Below are 23,450 nucleotides of genomic sequence, written 5' to 3'. Positions count from 1 at the left end.
TTATTGATTGCCAGTGTGGAGAATTACTGTGAGCCACTCCTGAAAGAAAGAAATGAACCTCTGACCTCTAGTGAGAGGTGGAGGGACACTGAGAAGCACTAACTTCCTTATTTGATCAAAGGCATGGGGACCATCAGATCCATTCCAAGAAGTTTTGCTCATACTCTGGCTTCAGTCAGATGGAGCACAGGAAGAACAAGACAATGTCATAATCATGCCATTCGAGCTTTGTATTGAGATGGTAGAAAACTGTTCCAAGATGTCTTGGAAAACCAACAGACTTCACACGAGTTTTGGGAGGGTGGAGTGTTTTTCTGGGAGCTATATTATAAGTTTGTGGAGCAGTAACTAGTCTTGAACCAAAGAAATTTTAACTTACTTTCAACCACCATCCTGAAAATATCACTGCAGGGAGTGAGCAGGACAGTTATGTCTTCATTTGTGAGTATCTCTGTTGATGTTTCAGGTAATAGAGAGGGTACTCACTTCAACATTGAAGACTTAGAGTCAATAGGATACCATTTCTGTGATGCCCTCTTGGATTACTGTGATCCAGACAAGAGTAAGGTAAGAAAAGTCCTTTTTAGAGCTATTGGAATAAAACTATTTATGTGATAAAATGTGGCACTCTGTAAGGTAATAATAACAAACACTATATTGGTTTTGATAAGTGCCTTTCAATAAGGCAATGGACTTCATTATTAACTAAGTGTATGATCTTCCCTAGTATTATCTGTGTCTGAAAGAATTAGAGGAAATGGTGAAACAGCAAGCTAAGACCAACTCAGAGAACCTTAATTGTGACTCAGATGCTTCTGTCACAGATGCCATTTTAGACAAAGATTCCAGGTAAATCAAAACTATTGAGAGATATTGAGATATATTCTACCTTATTGTGCACTTCGGTAAAGAGAACTACACGAGGCATTAGATTAATTACCAAGAACTTACCTTTAAAATTACTGGAAGATAATTATATATGAATCTCAGGTTGAGTCTTTAATGGTCAATTGGCTGCAGATAGAACCCCTTTGTCTGCTCAAGTTTGGCCCTGTCCTACAAAAGAAAGCTAGGCTCTCATTTAGCTCAGTGTGGGGTTCTAACGGCATTAGGGAGAGATGGAATTGCACTGACTGTAAATTGATGCAGAACTAGATCAGCTGTGTTATGTAAATCAATACACTATTTTTCAACTGTACATGTTTGCAGAGGAGTCTAGCTGTAGGATAAAGTGTATCACTTGCTTCAGTGTACATGTAGAATCTCAGAGTTACAAACACCAGAGTTACGAAATGACCAGTCAACCACACACCTCATTTGGAACCAGAAATCCGCAATCAGGCAGCAGCGGAGACAGGGGAAAAAAGTAAATACAGTACAGTATTGTGTTAAATGTAAACTACTAAAATAATAAAGAGAAAACACCATTTTTCTTCTTCATAGTAAAGTTTCAAAGCTGTATTAAGTCAATGTTCAGTTGTAAACTTTTGAAAGAATAACCATAATGTTTTGTTCACAGTTACGAACATTTCAGACTTACGAACAACCTCCATTCCTGAGGTGTTCATAACTCTGAGGTTCTACTGTATTGCTGTAGAAAGGAGCCAGTCTGAAGTCCTGTACTCCATTTAGCTATAGAATAGGTCCGTCGTAAGCAATAGTAATACATGATTCCCCACAATGACCCAGCAATATGCTTCTCCCCTGAATGATCCACCCCTAGATATCGGGAGGAATTCAATCTCCAGGGCCCAATCATTCCTTGATCTCACTGCTGAAACTGACAAATTAATTAATGACAATTGTGCAGGTGATTAATGAGATGTGGACATTGGCCTATTGTGAATAGTTCGGAGATCTCCAAACTCATTTCACAAGGAGTAATATTTTGTAACTTTTTAAAAATCTTGATGCTTCTAATTAATACAGGAAATGAAATATCTCTTGGCCCTTGTCAGTGCATTATTTTCAAAACTGCCTCTTCAAAATACTGTCTGCATTATGAATTACTAAGAAGTACATGTCCCAAAGCTGAAGTCTTCACTCCTCTTGGTGAATAATAAGCAAATGAAGAGATGAAGTTTTGTTTTATTTTGTTTAATACAGACAGGCCTATCTTAATGCCTGCGATACATTGGATCTTGGTAGAGAACTAATAGAAGGCTCAGTTATGGAAAACAAGATGAAATGTTATTAGATGAAATGACATAAAATAGAGTGAAAATGCAAAGTAGAATTATGACTATCTAGAAACCGGAAATGTCATCTGCACACATCAAATTGTACTGAGGAACCACGGTTTGTCAGACAACCCTGTAGTCCCCATGATCAAGGTCCCCACTGTTATATTGCTTAACTGCAGGTCCTGCAGCCTATACAGTGGGATTGTGTGCTTTAGATGAGAGAAATGTGAAAACCACTATCTATATAGCATTCCCAATAGGGTTACTATTGGGGTGGGGGGAGGGCAGAGCACTGCCTTATTATATGAATGAATTCAACAAAATATTTTTTCCAGTCCAAAACTAAGGAAATAAAACAACATTAAATCTTTCACAGTACCCACGTTTCTGACAGCTCAGATTCCAATGACACAGCTGCACACTGGCTAAAACCAGATACTCAGGTACACTATAAACTTCTTTCAGCTGCTTAGATCTCTTTACTGAGTGTAGCAAGAAAGAAATTCCTCGAGTTGAAAGAACAGTTTTATGTGCTTAGGCTAAACAGGAGGTGAAAGTACACCACTACCCTGATATAACACTGTCCTCGGGAGCCAAAAAATCTTACTGCGTTATAGGTAAAAAATTTATCAAACTTGCTTTGATCCGCTGGAGCACGCAGCCCCCCCCCTCCCCCCCGGAACGCTGCTTTACCGTGTTATACCGAATTCATGTTATATTGGGCCACGTTATATTGGGGTAGGGGTGTATGTAACAAACTAGTCATAATGCTAGTTAATAAATTGAATATGCTTCTGGAGTCTCCTCATGAATAGTGTTAAGTACAGTTAATAGACTGTCTTGGTCTATCACATGGGAGTGCAAACTACAGCCTGCAGGCCAGATCCTGCCTGCCCTGACCCCACACCGCTCCCAGAAGCGGTCAGCACCACCTCCCTGCAGCCCCTGAGGGAGGTGGGGGCAGAGGGCTCTGCGCACTACCGTCGCCTGCAGGCACCGCCCCCCGCACCTCCCATTGGCCGGGAACACGGAACCATGGCCAGTGGGAGCTACAGGGGTGATACCCACAGGAGACGGCAGTGCACATTGGAGCTGCCTGCCCCACCTCACTGCCGGACATGCTGGCTACTTCTGGAAGCGACGCGGGGCCAGGGTAGGCAGGGAGCCTGCATTAGCCCTGCTGCATGCTGCTGCCGCCCCGGAGCCCTCGAGGTAAGCGGTACCTGGCCAGAGCCCACACCCCGAATCCCTCCTGCACCCCATGCCCCAACCCTCTGCCCTGAGCCCCCTCCCGCACTCCACACCCCCTCCTGCACCTCAACCTCCTGCCTTGAGCCCCCTCCTACACTTCACACCCCATCTTGCACCCCTCCCCCCTGCCCTGAGCCCCCTCCTGCACCCTGCCCCCCTCCTGCACCCCAACTTCCTGCACACCCCCTCCCACAGCCCACACTCCTTCCCACACCCCAACCCCCTTCCCCAGCCCTTCATTCATGGCCCTGCATACAATTTCCCCACCCAGATGTGGCCCTTGGGCCAAAAAGTTTGCCCACACCTAGTCTATCACATGTCAGTGATCTGTACAGTATTTCCAGGTGCAGTCCAAATCTATAATGCAGAACAGTAAACAAAATTAGGGTTTTCACATAATGTTCTGTAATTGTCATAATCTTCTGTACTAAGTTCTTCAGAATTTTGTTTTCCATTTCAAAAGAAAAACAGTTTCTAGCTTTTCTGGTTACAAAGAAATATTTTTGCAGTTTAAAAGAATATGCATCATTGGAATGCATTGGAGACAACTTTTTATTACAGAAGGTGGAGGAAGCGACTAGGGTAGAGGCAATTCTAGATTTGATTCTGACAAACAGGGAGGAACTGGTTGAGAAGTTGAAGGTGGAAGGCAGTTTAGATAAAAGTGATCATGAAATTATAGAGTTCTTGAGTCTAAGAAATGGTAGGTGGGAAGACAGCAGAATAAAGACAATGGACTCCAAGAAGGCAGACATTAGCAAACTCAGAATTGGTAGTTAAGATCCTGTGGGAAGCAAGGCAAAGGGAAAAAAGAGTTCAGGAGAGTTGGCAGTTTTTAGAGAGACATTAAGGGCACAAAACTGTCCCAAAGCATAGGAAAGATAGGAAGTATGGTAAGTGACCATCCTGGCTTAAACAGGAGATCTTCAATTATCTGAAATTCAAAAAAGAATCATACAAAAGTGGAAACTAGGTCAAATTGCAAAGGATAAATATAAAAAAACAACACAGGCATGTAAAGACAAAATTAAAAAGGCCAAGGCAAAAAATGAGATTAAACTAGCTAGGGACATAAAGGATAACAAGAATATCATAGAGAGTACACTTATGAAGTTTGCAGTTGATACCAAGCTGGGAGGGGTTGCAAGTGCTTTGGAGGACAGAATGAGAATTCAAAATGATCTTGACAGACGAGAAATGGTCTGAAATAAATAGCATGAAATTTAGTAAGAACACATGCAAATTACTACACGTAGGAAGGAATAATCAATTGTGCATTACAAAATGGTAAATAACTGCCTATGGAGGAATACTGCAGAAAAGGATCTGGGGGTTCTTCGAGTGCTTGCTTATGTCCATTCCGGTGTAGGTGTGTGCTCTCCCCAAGCACTGCCACCAGAAAGTTTTCCCTCAGTGGTATCCATTGGGTTGCCTCTGGTGCCCCCTTAGATCACGCCCTCATAGCGCTGATATACAGGACCACACTGCCCCTTCAGTTCCTTCTTACCACCCGTGACGGTCGCTGGAACTTCCGCTCGTTCTTGCATTTTTCCCGCAAGTACCTTCTCTCATTGAACTTGTTTTGTACAATGTAAATAGTTACCTTTTTTAAGTTGAGTTTTAGTTAGTTAATTAGCTAGTTAGTAGTATAGTCAGCAGCAAAGCCTGCTTAGTGGGGCTAGCCCTTTCCCAGCACCAGGATATGCTTCAGTTCCCGGAGTTCAAACCGTGGGTGTCGTGCCATAAACCGATGCCGGTTAGTGACCCACACACTAGCTGCCTTAAGAGCCTGGGGCAGGCCCACATGCACTACTGTTGCAGGATCTGCAGGGGCTTCAAACCCAGAACAAAAAAGGATAGGGACACCAGACTTAAGTTCCTCCTCATGAAGGCAGTGCTCTGTCCCCCTTTGGAGCCAAGTCATGTGGACTCGGTACTGAGCACTTCGACTTCTGTGAGAAGCGCCCTGGCATCTCTGAGGGAGGCACAGCGCCATTCTGCCTCCCCGGCACTGAGGAAGGACTCCGCACCTACGGCCCAGGGCTCCCGGCACCGACATGCATTCCCGGCGCCGAGGAAGTCAACTCCTGGACGGGACTCTGGGCATCACTCTCCATCAGCAGTGCTGACAAAGAAGCAGAGAAACACTGACTGGGGGCGTTCTCCAACTCCAAGGTCTTTGGGCCATAGAGACACCAATAGAGTACAACCTATGCTGGGCCATTCAGAGACACCAGTGGGGCATGAGGTACTGTTGACTCCAGCCGTGGGAAGGACACTGTTGATCCAGTACCATTGGGCTCTCCCAGGGTTCGATAGCCCTAATACTACCATCTTCACGGGAGACGTTTGAGGCAGTGAGGGTCTAACTATCCCTCCCAGTGCCGCCATCCCCAGCCGTTTGAGAACTGACAGTGGTAGCACTGGAAACAAGGACCAGTGCGACACCGAGGCAGGTGCTGTCGAAGGGCAAGCCAGACATGTTGGCGCAGTACCAATCTCCTCCTTCCCAGCACCATTCTCCAATACCGGTCGGCAGTGTTCCCTCTAATTTTCCCCACACATGAGTGGAATGAATTTTGTTATGTGCACCAATATCGAGGTGATGTGTGACACAGCCCCTTCATATTGGTGCACATAACAAAATTCATGTGGTGAGGGTGGGACTGAGGGGTTTGAAGTGTGGAAGGGGACTTAGGGCTGGGGCAGAGGGTTGGGGTGCAGGATTGTGAGGGCTCTGGCTGGGGGTTGGGCTCTGAGGGGGGGCCCAGGATGAGGAGCTCAGAGATGGGGTGCAGGGGTGTGAGGGCTCCAGCTGGGGGTGTGGGTTCTGGGGTGGGGCCAGGGATGAGGGGCTTGGGGTGCAGGCTGCCCCAGGGAGAGAGGACTCCCCCCAGATCTCTCTCCCCGCAGCAGCACCTGGGCTGCGGGGAAGAGGCGCCTCTCTGTGCCATGGCAGCTCTGGGGCTGGGGCTATAGGATAGGTGCCCCTTCCCCAGTCCCAGCAGGTCTGGGCTGGGGCTGGGTTTGGGTTTGGGCTGGGGGAGGGGCATCCCGGCCACGCCTAGGTCCAGGCCGTGCTGCCCTGGCTGTGCCTGGGGCCAGGCCAGGCTGCTGTGGCTGTGCCTTGGGCCGCGCTGCCCAGGCTTTACCTGGGGCTGGACCACGCCATGCCTAGGGCTGGGCCAAGCTGGGCTGCTTCGGCTGCACCTGGGCCCAGACTGCACGGCGCTAAATAGGCTGCTGCGTGGCCATGCTGTTTACAGGAAATTTAGCCAGTTGGTACCGCTCTGTCCTGGTCGCCAAGAAGTGACTCCCCAGACTCTAATTCTGAAGCGGAGTCCTACGCCTCATGCAGGAGAAGACACCACTCCAATTGGTGATACTCTACAGCTGACATGACCCAGGGCATGCTGCCGACGGCCTGGCCACCAGCACAGTGGCAAATGCCACTGCAGTGGCCATTCTGGAATCCCTGGACTTTCCATCCACTCCATGGCCCCCAATCCAGAAGGTCCTACTCCATCATATTGAAGTCAAGAGCTCCCCCACCATCCTTTTCGGAACAGGGATCGGTCCCCGGTGCTGAGCCTGGTAACAACCTACAGGACCCACCCCCACGGGACCCATCCAGGGCAGAAGGAGAAGAACACAGACCTGTGCCTGTACAGGCTTCTACTTCCTCCTCTCCCGAAGAGGCGGTGTCAGGAACAACTATCACGCCCTCTCAGGACAATTACAGGGTGCACCAGGAGCTCCTGAGGAGGGTAGCCCAGAACCTGGGTATCCAGGTGGAGGAGATCTCCGAATCCTCCCATGCCCGAGTGGATATTTTAGCAGCCTGATGTGGCCGTGCCATTGAATGATGATGCCATCCTGGAGCCTATAAAAGCTCTGTGGCAGACTCCTGCATCTCTCCAACCTACTGCAAAGACAATGGAAAAGAAGTACTTGGTCCATCCCAAAAGCCACTGGGCTTGCTGGTTGTTTCAGCAGCAAACAAAAGGAAGAGACAGGGTCAACAGGGGCTGACTCCCAAGGCTAAAGCTGCCAAAAATCGGTTGTCCTATGAAATTCAGCAGACAATTCAGAATCTTCCATTTGAAGGCAAATCGCTTTTCTTGGAGCAGACAGACTCGAAGCTGCATAGCTTAAAGAACTTTAGAGCCACCCTTAAATCCCTGAAGCTGCATACACCAGCCCCCACCAGGAAGCATACAAGCTCCAGGGCCCAACCAATGGCCTGCTTCTATCCACTACAGCAAACAGAGACTACAAGAGGAGGCCTCCATCCCAATCCTCATCTGCCCCTGTGCCTGCCTTCCCCCCAACTCCCTGGAGACACTCGGGAAGGTCTAAGCAGGCCTTTTGATGGGACAACTTACCAGGACGCAGTATGGATTCAATTTCTCTGGAGTTTGTGGACTGTTTATCCCACCTCTGTCGTGTGTGGGCACTCATTACCTCAGATCGCTGGGTACTATGCATGATAGAAGTGGAATATACCCTTCAATTCAGTTATTCCCCTTCTTCCCACCCTCCCTTCCCATCTCTTTTCAGGGATCCTTCTCATGAGAAAGTTCTAACCCAGAAGGTGCAGTCGTTCCTAAGGGCAGGAGCAGTGGAAGCAGTGCTGATGGAATTAAGAGGCCAGGGGTTCTGCTCCCATTACTTCCTAATCCTAACGGCAACCTCAGACTGATCTTGGATCTCCGAAACCTCAACAGATTCATGAAGAAACTAAAGTTCCACATAGCCTCCTTGGCCTGCATTATCCCTTCTCTGGATCCAGGGGGCTGGTTTGTTGCCCTTGACTTGAAGGATGCTTATTTCCATATTGCTATCTTTTGGGGACATAGAAGGTTCCTGTGGTTCGTTGTAAACCACAGGCACTACCTCTGCCCCCCCCCCCAGGGACCACAGGGACATGGTGCTGGCCGCTTCCAGGAGCGGTGCAGAGCCAGGGCAGGCAGGGAGCCTGTCTTAGCCCCGCTGCCCACCGCTGCCACCCCGGAGCTGCTCCAGGTAAGCAGGCTGGAGCCCGCACCCCAAAACCCTCCTGCAACCCTTCTGCACCTTGACCCCCTGCCGCACCCCGCACCTCTCCTGTGCCCCAACCCCTTCCCCTGAGCCCCTTCTTACATACCACACCCCCTCCCACACCCTGCACTCCCTCCTGCACCCCAACCCCCTGCCCCAGCCCTACATTCATGGCCTTGAGTGCAATTTCCCCACTCAGATGTGGCCCACGGGCCAAAAAGTTTGCCCACCCCTAATATAGACGCGCCACAAAAGTTCGTTCTAGGACACGCATATTTGTGGTTTACTCGAGGGTTCAGGATGCAAAGCACTACAGTATGACCTTGGTTGTCCAAATGTCATGGGGGACACTAAATCATTTTGGATAACTGATTTCAGGCAATAGAGGAAATTTGCAATGAAAATAATAGAAGTTGGGGAGACATGACTGTTTTTATCCGGACCTCAGTTACCCAAGACAGTGGAACTTTAGAAGTGTAAGGTGCTGTTGTTTCTCATCCATATAAATTCTGGTTTGTTTGCTAGGTAAATTCCAAGAAGAAGTGCATGAAAACAAAGAAAGAGAGGAATTCCTATCTAGAAACACTGGAAAAGAACCATACAAAACATACACAAGAACAAGTGGTAGGGCATGATTATTTCAGGGGTTAAATACGTGCTAGACAGTGAATTGTAGTAGCATTTATCCATCCAACAGAATTAGGAGGATCACTAGAACCTTAAAATTTTGCACTAATGACTGCATTGTGAATTACTGCTTTGCAAATTAGCCAGTAAGCAAGCAACCAATAAAAAAGTAAGGATGTTGCAATATAGATCCTGCAAGATACAGAGTATCGTCTGTGAAAGACTAAAGTCAATGAGTGTTGAGGATGCTCAGCACTTCACAGAATCAGGCCTTTATTTAGTGAATTTCAGTTCTAATTACTTCTGACCTCACCTCACATTCTGCTAACACACGTAGTGTTGTACATAGTGTAAAAATAATGAAATCCTAGTCATATGAACTTTCACCATGCCATTTGCTATTAAATCTTTGCTGAGATGTGGAAAGAGACTAAAAATGTGTTGTGCACATTCAGGGGCGGCTCTAGAAATTACGGCGCCCCAAGCAGGGCGGCGCACTCGCCGCCCTTCCCCAGTCCCGTGGCCAGGGCAGAAGTGTTTGCGGCGGGTGCGCTGGTCCCGCAGCTCCGGTGGAGCATCCGCAGGCATGCCTGCGGGAGCTCCGTCCGAGCCGCGGGACCAGCGCACCCGCCGCAGTCATGCCTGCGGGAGCTCAAGCGGAGCCGCGGGAAGAGGGGACCCGCCGCAGTCATGCCTGCGGCAGGTCCACTCATACCGGGGCTCCGGTGGACCTCCCGCAGGCATGACTGCGGAAGGTCCGCCGGAGCCAAATGCCACCCTGCTGGCGAAATGCCGCCCCACGCGCCTGCTTGGCGCGCTGGGGTCTGGAGCCGGCCCTGTGCACATTGTACATTGTATCAGAGAGGTAGCCGTGTTAGTCTGGTTCTGTAAAAGCAGCAAAGAATCCTGTGGCACCTTATAGACTAACAGACGTTTTGCAGTTTTGTACATTGTGTGGATTATCATTTCTACTGTATGTATGATAGTAGCAAGAAACAGTAAACTGTTATGTAAGCTGTTACTTGGGGAAGATTAATAACTTTTGCCAGATCTGTTTGAAAGCATAGTAAACCACCACTTCTGGAAAAAAGAATTACTATCATTTGAGCACTTGCTGATGCAGTATGTCGTGCAATACTCTTCCTCCTCTGAGGATGTGGGCCCTCTTGTGGCCTTGAAGAAATGGCCACAGAATTTTGTATCATTTGTTAAAGCTGTCAGAAGAGGGTTAGGACTTGAATTGCCAGGGATATCCTGGGTCACTATTTAAGTACATTGTCCAACTCCCCTTGGGGGAAGTTTGCATGCAGTCCTCACCCACACTTTGCCTGACCAAGTCTAGAAAACTAAAATAGCTCACAAATTTTAAAGAAAAAATAGTAATAAGTTAACAGCTTTCTCCATGATATGCCTTTTTGGGGTGTATGTATACGGTAGTGTTGGGGGTTTTATTAATGGTTTAGATCAGAGCGGTCCCCAATCTATTGGGCACTCTCCCCTAAAGGGGCGTGGAGAAACATTCGGGGGGGGGTACAGCTGGGGCCTGGGCCAGCCCCCACAGGGAGCGGGGAGGGAACACCACCCAGCTCCACTCCTGGCTCGCGACCCAGCTGCCAGCCCCATGCCCAGGGCTCCGGCTGCCAGCTGTGGCTGCCGGCCCTGGGCCCTGTTGGCTGGCCTCGGCCCCTGGCCTTTGCTCTGCTCCCGCCCCCATCCCCAGCTATGACCCCAGTCTCGGCCTCCTTACTCCTGTCTGTGTCCTCTCTTCCCAGAGCTGTGGCCCCGCTCCTGACCCTGGCTCCAGGGGGGTGGGGGCACAGACAGGGGTAAGGGGGGATGTGAGGTAAAAAATTTGGGGAACACTGGTTTAAATAGATTGATAAGCAGATGCCTCACAATCTGGTTGTGCTCTGTGCTATATATACATAGCTCCCTCTACCGGAACCCCTATATTAATGTTATGGAATTACAAAAGAGTGGCAACAGTGCCACCAAGACCACCCCCTACCCTCGATCCCAGCAGTTACAAGACAGGTATGCAGAGATGAGGAGGAGTGGGGCCTGCTACCAGTTTGAGGTATGTTTGTGTCCAGGATTCATAACTGTTTTGTGACTAGAATGGGGGGGAGGGATAGCTAAGTGGTTTGAGCATTGGCCTGCTAAACCCAGGGTTGTGAGTTCAATTCTTGAGGAGGCCACTTAGGGATCTGGGGCAAAAATTGGTCCTGCTAGTGAAGGCAGGGGGCTGGACTCAATGACATTTCAAGGTCCTTTCCAGTTCTAGGAGATTGGCATATCTCCAATTTAAAAAAAAAAAAAGAGAAAAGCACTCATCTTCAGGTGTTTGCCCACATCTCATGCTTTTAACATTGGAACCCTAGCATTCTGTAGCACCCTTTTCCTGAGCTGCAATATTTTCCCTTATGCGTTAAGATGATTATTTATTGTTTTCCATTTAGAGAAAAGCCAAAACGTCAGAAGAGAATTTTCACAGCATCACTAAGAACAAAGGAACTGGAAGCAAAAATGTGAGGGCTTTTCTGTACTCTAACCTATGGAGGTACCTTCTTTCAGCTTAGGAAGTTGTTTTTTATCTGACCAGAGAATAACATATGGGCAGCTTAATTCAGAAGGAGTGAGTTTGGACACACTGTTGTGATAAAACAACAACAGTGGTCTACAGCCAAAATGCTTCTGAAATAAATGTAGTCAAACTTTACTAATTCTGGGTCACTGAGAACGAAAATGATGCTTAAAATTGTTGATTGGCTCTAGTTTTCAAGTTATGCTATTGGGTCAGTATATACGACCCTTGACTTGGGAATAGCGGAGGATAAGTGAGTTATAAAGGGAAGGGATCTCAATTTAAACCAGAAATGACTAAAATACATCTTTGACTGGATCTATGAATAAATCTATGACTGGGTTTGGACAGTACTTGCTTTTTAGGCAAAACAATGAATGATGCAATCTGAAGCTGGTATTGCGTCATACATGATATGAATTGCATCATGTTATTCCTAGAAGTCATGGATGATGCAATCATAACAAAGCTTACATCACTCTGCTGAACAAATTGCCCCATATCAGTTCTAGAAATCATACAATGTCTTGCTCTCTTATTTGTCAGTGTTTGATTTTGCAAAGGGACACATTTCTGTTTAACCAAAGTGAGCAGAGATGCCTCGTACTTGTGTGAACAGTGCAGATAACTTCTGCTATGTTTGTGGTGAAGTGACTTTTGCATCACAAAAGCGCAGTATAACCACTATGGTTAAGAAAGCCTATCACCTTTATTTTGGCTGCAAAATTGGAGATCAGGACAAGAGGTGGGCCCCACACATATGCTGCAGCACTTGTGCAATGAATCTTCGCCAGTGGTTGAACAGGAAAAGGAAATCTATGCCTTTTGCAGTGCCAATGATTTGGAGAGAGCCAACAGATCATACCAGCAATTGTTACTTCTGCATGGTGCCTCCAGTTGGGAAAGGTGTGTCAAAGAAGAAAAAGTGGACTGTGCCTTATCCAAACATTCCATCAGCTATACGCCCAGTACCCCACGGAGAAAGACTGCCGGTTCCTGATGCACCAAAATCATTCTCACTTGAGTCAGACGAGGAAGAGGATGAAACTTCTGGTCCTGAACCATCAATGTCACAGGACCCACATTTTCTCCCATCCTCCTCCTCTGAACCACACCTCATAACACAAGGTGAACTGAATGACCTTGTCAGGGATTTGGAACTACCCAAGAGTAAGGCAGAGCTGTTGGGCTCCAGACTACAGCAGTGGAATCTCCTGGCAGGTGATGTCAGGGTATCCATGTTCCGTGACCGTCAAAAGGATCTTGTCCCATTCTTCTTCATGGAAGGTGATCTTGTAGCCTGCAACAACATTGATGGTGTGACGGCAGCCCTCAACATCGTTCACGATCCAGATGAGTGGAGACTGTTCATTGATTCATCGAAGACGATTCTTAAAGCTGTTTTATTGCATAATGGCAATGCTTTGCCATCAATTCCAGTTGGTCATGCAGTCCATATGAAGGAAACCTATGACAACATGCAACAACTTTTGAGGTGCATAAACTATGACCAACATCAGTGGCAGCTTTGTGGCAATTTGAAGGTTGTTGCTCTCTTGCTTGGTCTGCAGACTGGATACACAAAGTACTGCTGTTTTCTCTGTGAATGGGATAGTTGTGCAAGAGATTCCCACTACATCAAGAAAGATTGGCCACTCTGACAGTCATTGGAGCCTGGGAGGAAAAGTGTTCAGCATCCACCACTTGTTGAATCAAGGAAGATTTTGTTACCACCCTTACACATCAAGCTGGGTCTGATGAAGAACTTTGTCAAGGCCATTGACAAAACACAAGCAGCTTTCAAGTACCTCCGTGGAAAATTTCCAAGGTTAAGTGAAGCTAAGATAAAGGAAGGTGTCTTTGTTGGTCCTCAGATTCATGAACTTCTTCGAGATGATGCATTTGACCATGCACTGCGTGGCAAGGAAAAGACGGCATGGAAAGCCTTCCAGTTAGTGGCAATAAATTTTCTCGGAAACAACAAGGCAGACAACTACAGGTTGTTGGTGGAAAACCTCCTCAAGGCATACAAAAGCCTTGGTTGCAACATGTCACTAAAGATACATTTTTTGCACTCTCATCTAGATTTTTTTCCACCGAACTGCGGAGCAGTGAGCGACGAGCACAGCGAGCGATTTCACCAGGACATTGCAACAATGGAGAAACGCTATCAGGGCAAATGGAGCCTGTAAACGGGCAGACTCACCCCTGCGGCGCCTCCTGCTGGTGACTCTGGGGAATTAGCTCGTCCAGCCCTGGCGCGCCCTCTGCAGGCTGGTGATCCACCTGTCCGTTACTGGCCCCCATGTCCCTCCCAGGACCCCGGTGCCCCTTTAACTGGGTTTCCCCCTCCCAGGGGAACCCCCACCCTACTATCCCCACTTCGCCTCAGTATTGGCTACTGCCAGTCATTGTCTAGCCCCACACCCTGGGGCAGACTGCAGTATCAGCCTACTCATCACAGGCAAAGGGGTTTGGACCTGCTGCCTTTGCCTACCCCTGGGTTGCCCCTTGCAACCCGCAATACCTCTTGGCCTATAGCTAGGCTGCAGCCTGGGGCTTTCCAGGCTGGAGCTCCCCAGCTCCTCAGCCTTTCCCCAGCCCTGCTTCACTCAGGTATCCAGTCTCTAGCTCCCTGCAGCCAGGCCCTTCTCCCTCTTCAGGCAGAGGAAGACTGTCTTGCTTCTGGCTTCCCGGGCCTTCTTATAAGGCCCAGGGCTGTTTTTAACCCCTTCAGGGCCGGAGCAGGGGTCCACCCTGTTACAGAGCCCATCAATGCTTGCAGACTATTGCTGGATAGTGACAAGAGATGCTCCATTTAATGAATACAAGAGACAAGCCAAGAAGCGCCGAGTAGACACTGAATAGGACTAAACTATGTACATAATAGTTTTTTGCCTTTGTTTCATAATAAATTTTAGTTAGATAACCCTTTTGCTGATTTTTAAAATGTTGCATAAACAGGACAGGTGAAATATTATCATGTAAAGCAACCATAAACACATGAAAAGACCTAGGTTTACAATTTATGATTAAAACTCTACTATCTACACAATATACATAGACATAAAATGTAAAAACTTAAATATCTTAGAAACAGTAGCCAATCAGTTGTTTTAATTGTCATATTTGAATTCAGCACATCAAAATACATAATAAATAGCACATTTTATCTCTGAAGCAGACAACTTCTCAAAAATTGTAGACCAGTGTAATTAATCTGAAAAAGATCACTTCTTTTTACTGTAAAATGTATTTATCTTAGGTCACAGGTTTCCAGTGAAAGGAAGGTATCAACATCCAAGAATCTGAGAGAGGCCAAAGATGCTAAAATTCAGTCTCCACTAGCATGTTATTTGATAGCCTCGCCCTTTCAGTAGGGACATGCATAGGGGTAGGGGATTTGACCAGATCCCCTCTGACCTCAGAAGCCACCTACTACTCTCCCTCTACTTCTGTAAAAACTTTCTCTCCATGATTTCCTTCCTATGGGGATTTCTGTCAGTCCTTTAAAATGTTACTCTTCTCGCATTTCTCCATCAATCCTATCAAACATTTTGGGGCCTGTAAAGAGGAGGGAAAGAAGAGGGTTATTGGGGTTCTAGAGAAAAAGGCATGGATGGTTCTAAATAATCTTGGAAACCTTTTCAGCCCAGAGTTCTGAATATCAAAATATTTTCACTATTCATGATATGTGACGCCGATTCACATACCTTCCTACCTTTCAAAGAAGGTAACATGGTACTTGGCATTTATTAACTGACCAAGCTAGCATCTCTTGTGTTTAATTGTGTCAAAAGCACACTGTCAGCATTGTTGGATATAAAATCTGATTCCCTTATAACAAGTAGCATGTTTAAATTAATACTTTAGTACACTATAGACAAATACACATGCCCAATCATGTTCCCCTTAAAGTCCATGGGAATTTTACCATTAGATCGAAATGGAATAGAACGGGACTTCTGGCATATCAATGACAAGACCACTGCTGAGTGTTCACAAAATAAACCAGGGATCAGCAACCTATGGCATGTGTGCCATAGGCATCACGCGAGCTGATTTTCAGTGGCACTCACACTGCCTGGGTCCCGGCCGCCGGCCTCGGGGCTCTGCTGCCAGCCTAGGGTTCTATCTGCCAGCCCCCAGCCAGCCAGGATCCCGGCCGCCGGCCCTGGGTCCCAGCCACCGGTCCGGGGGGCTCCACTACCAGCCTGCGGTACCGGCCGCCTGCCAGCCAGGGTCCTGGTCGTCAGCCCCGCTCAGCCCGCTGCCGGCCTGTGGTCCCAGCCACCAGGCCCACTCAGCCCACTGCCAGCCTGGGGTACTGGCCACCAGCCCCCTGCCAGCCGGGGTTCTGTCTGCCAGCCCGCTCAGCCTGCTGCCGGTCCCTGACACTGGTCCGGAGGGCTCCACTTCCAGCTGCGGCCCACTGGCCCCAGCCTGAGAGAGTGAGGGGTGCAGACAGGGGCAAGAGGGGGCACAGCTCAGCACCCCCACCTTAAAAATTGTTCCAGAGCCACTGGGATATTTTAAGTCCTGATTTGCTGCTTATATCACCACATGGAACAGCGCACTTCGTTTGATGTTGTGCGGGCCGTCTATCGCAATTTTTTTTTCTGCTGAGAGTTGAGGGGTACATTTGACAAAATGTCAGTGCCCAAGAAAGCAAAGTTAGATGTCCGTTCATTTCAGCCTTCTTGGACAGACACATTTGGATTTATTCAAAAGAAGGACTGTGCTGTTTGTGCTTTCTGTTGTGAAAGTGTTGTTTGTCGCACATCAAGTGTTTGACGACATTTTGAAATGAAGCACAAGAAAACCTTTCTTGACGAAGCAGACACGACTGAATCGATCAAAAAGGCAGGAGCAGGATATGAGAAGCAAAGCAGTGTTTTTAAATGTTTAAGTGTAAGTAAAAATCAAGCTACAGAAGGAAGTTACAAGTTTGCACAGTGCATTGCAAAAAAACAGAAAGCTGTTTACAGATGGGGAATATATAAAAGAAGTTTTTCTTCGAGTGCTTGCTCATATCGATTCCAGTTAGGTGTGTGTGCCTAATTGGAAAGGATATGAGCAACACATCTCGAAGAATAACAGTTACAAAGGTGAGTAACCATCTTTTTTTTCAGCAGTTCAGAAGTTTTGTTCAATGATTTGCCAAATAAAGATACGATTGTATTTAGAATAAAAGAACTGCCTGTCTCTGCCAGAACAGTTGAGAGATACATAAGCAAAATGGCAGAAAACATTAATGAAAAGCAGATGACAGCATTAAAAGACACAGCAGTGTTTAGCATTGCAGTTGATGACATCGTGGATATAAACAACATTTCACGTTTAGCAGTTGTTGCAAGATATTGTGCTTCCAATGAAATCCAAGAGGAACTTTGTTGCCTAAAACCCCTGCATGGCACAACAAAGGGGGAAGATATAGCAGAAAGTTTTGTAAGCCATTTTGAAGAATGAGGAGGTGACATCAGAAAAATATTGTGTGTGACAACAGATGGTGCTCCTACCATGGTCGGAAAACAGAAGGAATTTGTAAAGTTACTTAAAGATCAAATTGGCCGCCCAACAGTCAAATTTCACTGTAAATTCAAGAAAACCTGTGTGCTATGATTTCTAATTTAGAGCTTAATAATGTGATGAATACAGTGGTGCGAATTGTGAATTTCCTTGTTGCTCAATCTGCTTTGACTCATAGACAGTTTCAAGCACTGCTAGAAGAGATGGACACTGCTTATAATGACATTCCACTTCACAGCAACATTCGGTGGCTAAGTCATGGCAAGATTTTGGTGCGCTTTGTAGACTGTTTTGATGCAATCAAGGCCTTTTTGTCGGAAAAAGGACAAAACTACCCCGAACTGGATGATGACAAATGGCTGTGAAAGTTCATGTTTCCAACTGACATCACAGCTCACCTAAACGAACTCATCCTCTGTCTCCAGGGGGCAGGGCAAACGGGTCTGTATCTTTATGAAGCCTGGAAGGCATTTGTTGTAAAAGTAGCAGGTTTTTTTCCTCGGGATATTCAAACTTCTACTTTCCACTACTTCCAACAAATAAAAGAGTTATCGACACACTGCACTGTCAGTGTCGATGAGATTGGAATATACATGCAAGAACAGAAATCAGAATTTTCTGACAGATTTCAAGATTTCCAGCGGTTTGGCCCAATGCTTTCTTTTCTAATTAAACCTGAAAACTTCAACGAAAGTGACTTGGATTTGTCTGAATTTCAGTGGATGGGTGTTGAAGATTTCGAAATGCAGCTCATTCAGTTAAAAAACTCAGAATTGTGGGCATCAAAGTTTGGAGATCTGCGGAGTGCACTTGAAGCTACCGAGAGAGATCGTGGGGCCTCTATTCTGACCTGCTGGACATCCCTGCCAGTGAAATTTAACTGTTTGAAGAAAATTGCATTTGCAATGCTTTCAGCATTTGGATCCACATCCCTGTGTGAACAGGTATTTCCATACATGAGATCTGTCCTCGGTCCCTTTCAGAGCCTCTTAACAACTGATCACTCAGAAGCCTGCGTGCAGCTTAAAGTATCCAAATACGTGCCAGACATTGGAAAACTCAGCAAGGAAAAGCAAGGGCAAGGATCACACTAAACTGATAAGATCTGCATTTTAATTTAATTTTAAATGAAGCTTCTTAAACATTTTAAAAACCTTATTTAGTTTAGTTATATAAGATTGCAATCTTGTAATAATTTAGTTATATAATATAGCAGGGCTTGGCAACCTTTCAAAAGTGGTGTGCCGAGTCTTCATTTATTCACTCTAATTTAAGGTTTCACATGCCAGTAATACATTTTAACATTTTTAGAAGGCCTCTTTCTCTGTCTATAATATATAACTAAACTACTGTTGTATGTAAAGTAAATAAGGTTCTTAAAATGTTTAAGAAGCTTCATTTAAATTAAATTAAAATGCATAACACCCAGGGCAGTGTGAGTGCCACTGAAAATCAGCTCGTGTGCCGCCTTCGGCACGTGTGTCATAGGTTGCCTACCCCTGTAATATAGACTTAGAGAGAGAGACGTTCTAACAACGTTCAAATGTATTACTGGCATGCGAAACATTAAATTAGAGTGAATAAATGAAGACTTGGCACGCCACTTCTGAAAGGTTGCTGACCCCTGAAATAAACCTTCTTATGTTCAGGCAGGAAATTGAAATTTACAAGAATCCTGCTCTTTCAGGTACATTGCCTGCTAACAGGAAAGAAACAATACTATCACTCATGTCTAGAACACACAAACACACCATAGTCAGACACACAGTTGGTAGGCAGGTCAAAAGGAAGTTCCCGTAAATTGTTGCATAACCCAAATGCCGTTGGCCAAGAACAGCTATGTAGCAATCAAATGAGTGTTCTGTTAACCTAGCCAAGTTTAAAGGGGATTCACGGAAGGACTCAGGTCTTCGTTGTAAATATAGTGGCCTCAGGACGGGTGGGTGTTTTTATTATTATTTATTTAGTAATTAGAAATGTATAACTGATGATTCTGTTTCAACTTATCCTATCTCGCAAGTCCCATGTGTAAAGTTACACATGTGCATTAGTGTTTGCAGGACTGGAGCCTTAGATTGGAAGCCCGAAAGCTTCAGGGGAAGTATTGTGTCTTTCTGTATGTGGGGGCAGCACCTAGTATACTGTGGGCTCTTTCAGAATACAAAAAATAGTAATTAATAATGCACTGTATATCTAGAACTTAATACACATTTGTTACTGATCAACTGTTGTCTCAGACTTCCCATTTCTAACCATAGTGCAGCTTCCATCCTGCCTGTTGATTTAAAGGACGCATGGTGTATCTTCCTGTTTTTTCCCAGATACATCTTACTCAGAAAGTAAAACTGATGGAGTTGCACAGTGTGTGCAGGGAACATGGGAATGAAGTTCTAAAGCAGGAAAGAGAGTCTTGGATCTTTTGTTATTAGAATAAGCCTTGTGCAACAAAATCAGAGTGATCTCAGTGTCTGCCATTTTACTTACACTATTCTGTTGGTGGTCAGTGGGGTTCTGCGGCGGCACAAGGGATCATCAGCATAGAATCTCTTACAAGTTCAGGGCCTACGTCTGATACTGAAGTTCAAAATGGTATCTCATATTTGTGTTTTTCTCCCCATCCCACTTTGGCCCCCTCTTGATACAACTAGGAGCCCCGCAATTCTAGCCCCTTAGAACCAGATTTTTTAAAATCTGGTTCCACAATTGAGGTCAGATTTTCAAAAGAATTCAGTATGTTGGGTGCTGAATTCTTTAGTTTGTAGGAGCTGAGCTCTTTTGAAAATGAGACTCTTATTGTGGGTCCTGATCACTGAAAATCTAGCCCTAAAGTCAAGATTTTTCAAAAAATTAGAGCTTTAAGTCATGCTCTTAAATCTCTGTGTAAACACCTACATAAAGTGGCCAGTTTTTCAAAAGTGCTGAGTGCCAGCAGTATCCATACAGGTCAATGGGCGCCTTTGAGTGTTCAGCACTTTTAAAATTCAGGCCAGTTATTTAGATGCCTAACTTTAGGTTCCTATTTAAAAAAAAAAAAAATCTCGTCCAAACTGTTCAGAATTGGTTTAGAGAAACCGTGTTTTAGATTGTGTTTAGAAACTGTTTTCAAACATGATGCTTTTTCTTATGCAGGTAAATACAAGCCTGTTTGCTATTTTCCCTTTATTGACTCCCATTGTGTACGATAAGTAAAATTGTAAAAGATGTTTGGAATTATTTAATTGCTTTAGTCTACGGAGAGCTCTCCGAACAATAGTAGCATGAAGTAAGTTATTGGTTTGTGGTGTCGATGGTGTCATTCTGTCATATGATTTATACGTTTCTCTTTTCAAAGGTTTCAGTCTATCTCCCCTTTAGTTCCAGAAGCAATGATGTCACCAAAGTCCAGGTACTTGTATTTGAGCAGAAAGAATCTTGTGATCTAGGAGGTTATAGTTCCTATTATAAATCATGCTGTCCAGAAGGATCAATCTGCATCCATCCCTAATATGATGGTTAGCTTTTGTTTGTTTCTTTATTTTTTTACCCTCAGTACCCCTCATACATGGGATTTTAAAACAGTGGGCCCAGCTGAGAAGTGAAGGTGCAAAAAGGGCATTAATTAAGGCCACAAGTCTAAATTAGTCCTACTCAAGAGTGTCAGTCCAAACTAGGATTTAGTGATAGAGAGCATGTAAAGTATTTGTAAATTTCAGGCATAGTAGACTGGTGAGCCAAAACAATGTTACAAGTATTACATAACCTAGCTTGAAGAGGCCAGTAGGAAAGATTCTGGTTGACACAGTAGACAGCACTTGTCAGGCAGGCTGCTAAATCATGAGGAATCAAGGAATTACAAAAAAAAAAGGAAACCTCACGACCACTCAGGCCACCGCCTAAAGGAAGCGTTGTCAGGGGCCCTCAGATGGCCCAGGAACACTAAATATTGTATTCAAAAAGTACAGTGATACGCAACCTGCTTTAGTAAGCACTGCCACTTATTAAAAGCTACACTAGTTCTACAAATAAAGTGATGTGCACAAAGGGCCAGATTCTCTACTAGCATAAACCAGCATAACTCCATTGACTTCAGTAGAGCAATGATATTTTACACCAGCTGAGTGTTTGGCCCAAATCTTTTTAAAAGACTCTCAATCGGGATAGTGAGTTTCATCTTAAAGAATCTTGCTGTGGTCCTTCTCACTGTTATGCAGTGCCAGAGATATAGCTGAGCAGAACATAAATAAAAGATGATAAATCCATGTCTCTACTACCTTTGATTCATTTGTTTTATTAGTTCATGAACCTGGTAAAGAGACCCAGTCATCCCAAAAATCATATTTGTAAAATTATTTCATGTATTAGCTTTGCCACTAAAAATGATTAAGAAACATAAAACTGAATCTCTTTGCACATAAAATCAATATTCCATGAGTCTTCCTGCTTGATTTTTTTCTCAGTTTGCACTACCATCCCCAAATTAAGAATTCCAGGAACAAGGTCTATCATGTCACCCAGTGTTTTACATCAGTCTGAATGTCCCCAGTACCTCTACATCCTGCTTCACTCCATGGTCAGTCTATTCTGCCCATCCCAACAACAATCCAACCAGACAGTTCAGCCTTCCTGAAACCACTCAGCCTCAACCAATTACCCCTCTCCCACTTGAACAAACCACCCAACTTCTACCCAAGTTTTCACCTTCTGGGGAAATCAATGAACCAATTTGCACTCCCTCAACAAACCATTGAGCAGCAGCACAATGCCATTTTCTCTTTCCGTCTCTCACTCAGTTTCATTAAGAGTAGACTAATAATAATAATACTGATCTACAGCCAAAATGCTTCTGAAATAAATGTAGTCAAACTTTACTAATTCTGTGTCACTGAGAACGAAAATGATGCTTACAATTGTTGATTGGCTCTAGTTTTCAAGATATGCTATTGGGTCAGTATATACGACCCTTGACTTGGGAATGGCAGAGGATAAGTGAGTTATAAAGGGAAGGGATCTCAATTTAAACCAGAAATGACTAAAATACATCTTTGACTGGATCTATGAATAAATCTATGACTGGGTTTGGACAGTACTTGCTTTTTAGGCAAAACAATGAATGATGCAATCTGAAGCTGGTATTGTGTCATACATGATATGAATTGCATCATGTTATTCCTAGAAGTCATGGATGATGCAATCATAACAAAGCTTACATCACTCTGCTGAACAAATCGCCCCATATCAGCTCTAGAAATCATACAGTGTCGTGCTCTCTTATTTGTCAGTGTTTGATTTTGCAAAGGGACACATTTCTGTTTAGCCAAAGTGAGCAGAGATGCCTCGTACTTATGTGAACAGTGCAGATAACTTCTGCTATGTTTGTGGTGAAGTGACTTTTGCATCACAAAAGCGCAGTATAACCACTATGGTTAAGAAAGCCTATCACCTTTATTTTGGCTGCAAAATTGGAGATCAGGACAAGAGGTGGGCCCCACACATATGCTGCAACACTTGTGCAACAAATCTGCGCCAGTGGTTGAACAGGAAAAGGAAATCTATGCCTTTTGCAGTGCCAATGATGTGGAGAGAGCCAACAGATCATACCAGCAATTGTTACTTCTGCATGGTGCCTCCAGTTGGGAAAGGTGTGTCAAAGAAGAAAAAGTGGACTGTGCATTATCCAAACATTCCATCAGTTATATGCCCAGTACCCCACGGAGAAGGACTGCCGGTTCCTGATGCAACAGAATCATTCTCACTTGAGTCAGACGAGGAAGAGGAAGAGGATGAATCTTCTGGTCCTGAACCATCAATGTCACAGGACCCACATTTTCTCCCATCCTCCTCCTCTGAACCACACCTCATAACACAAGGTGAACTGAATGACCTTGTCAGGGATTTGGAACTACCCAAGAGTAAGGCAGAGCTGTTGGGCTCCAGACTACAGCAGTGGAATCTCCTGGCAGGTGTTGTTAGGGTTTCCATGTTCCGTGACCGTCAAAAGGATCTTGTCCCATTCTTCTTCATGGAAGGTGATCTTGTAGCCTGCAACAACATTGATGGTGTGATGGCAGCCCTCAACATCGTTCACGATCCAGATGAGTGGAGACTGTTCATTGATTCATCGAAGACGAGTCTTAAAGCTGTTTTACTGCATAATGGCAATGTTTTGCCATCAATTCCAGTTGGTCATGCAGTCCATATGAAGGAAACCTATGACAACATGCAACAACTTTTGAGGTGCATAAACTATGACCAACATC

The 23,450-nt window shown here is 45.2% G+C and overlaps 1 protein-coding gene across 9 annotated transcripts in view; it reads left to right on the top strand.

Annotated features, from left to right (window-relative positions):
- AGBL3 (AGBL carboxypeptidase 3) overlaps nt 1–23,450 on the top strand; it is a 61,868-nt gene that overhangs the window by 22,074 nt on the left and 16,344 nt on the right. For 8 of the 9 annotated variants that reach the window (XM_044997793.1, XM_044997783.1, XM_044997754.1 and 5 more), the window contains exons 10-15: nt 467–567; nt 728–849; nt 2,560–2,626; nt 9,000–9,098; nt 11,561–11,629; nt 20,546–20,599. In XM_044997793.1, the coding sequence (XP_044853728.1) occupies nt 467–567; nt 728–849; nt 2,560–2,626; nt 9,000–9,098; nt 11,561–11,629; nt 20,546–20,599 (512 nt within the window). The remainder of the gene's footprint in view (nt 1–466; nt 568–727; nt 850–2,559; nt 2,627–8,999; nt 9,099–11,560; nt 11,630–20,545; nt 20,600–23,450) is intronic. The other variant, XM_044997763.1, reaches the window with a different exon arrangement.

The sequence above is a fragment of the Mauremys mutica genome, chromosome 1 (genome assembly GCF_020497125.1).
Source record: "Mauremys mutica isolate MM-2020 ecotype Southern chromosome 1, ASM2049712v1, whole genome shotgun sequence".
Taxonomy (NCBI): domain Eukaryota; kingdom Metazoa; phylum Chordata; order Testudines; family Geoemydidae; genus Mauremys; species Mauremys mutica.
The sequence above is the reverse complement of the archived record's forward strand: the minus strand, read 5'-3'. Positions and strand labels throughout refer to the sequence as shown.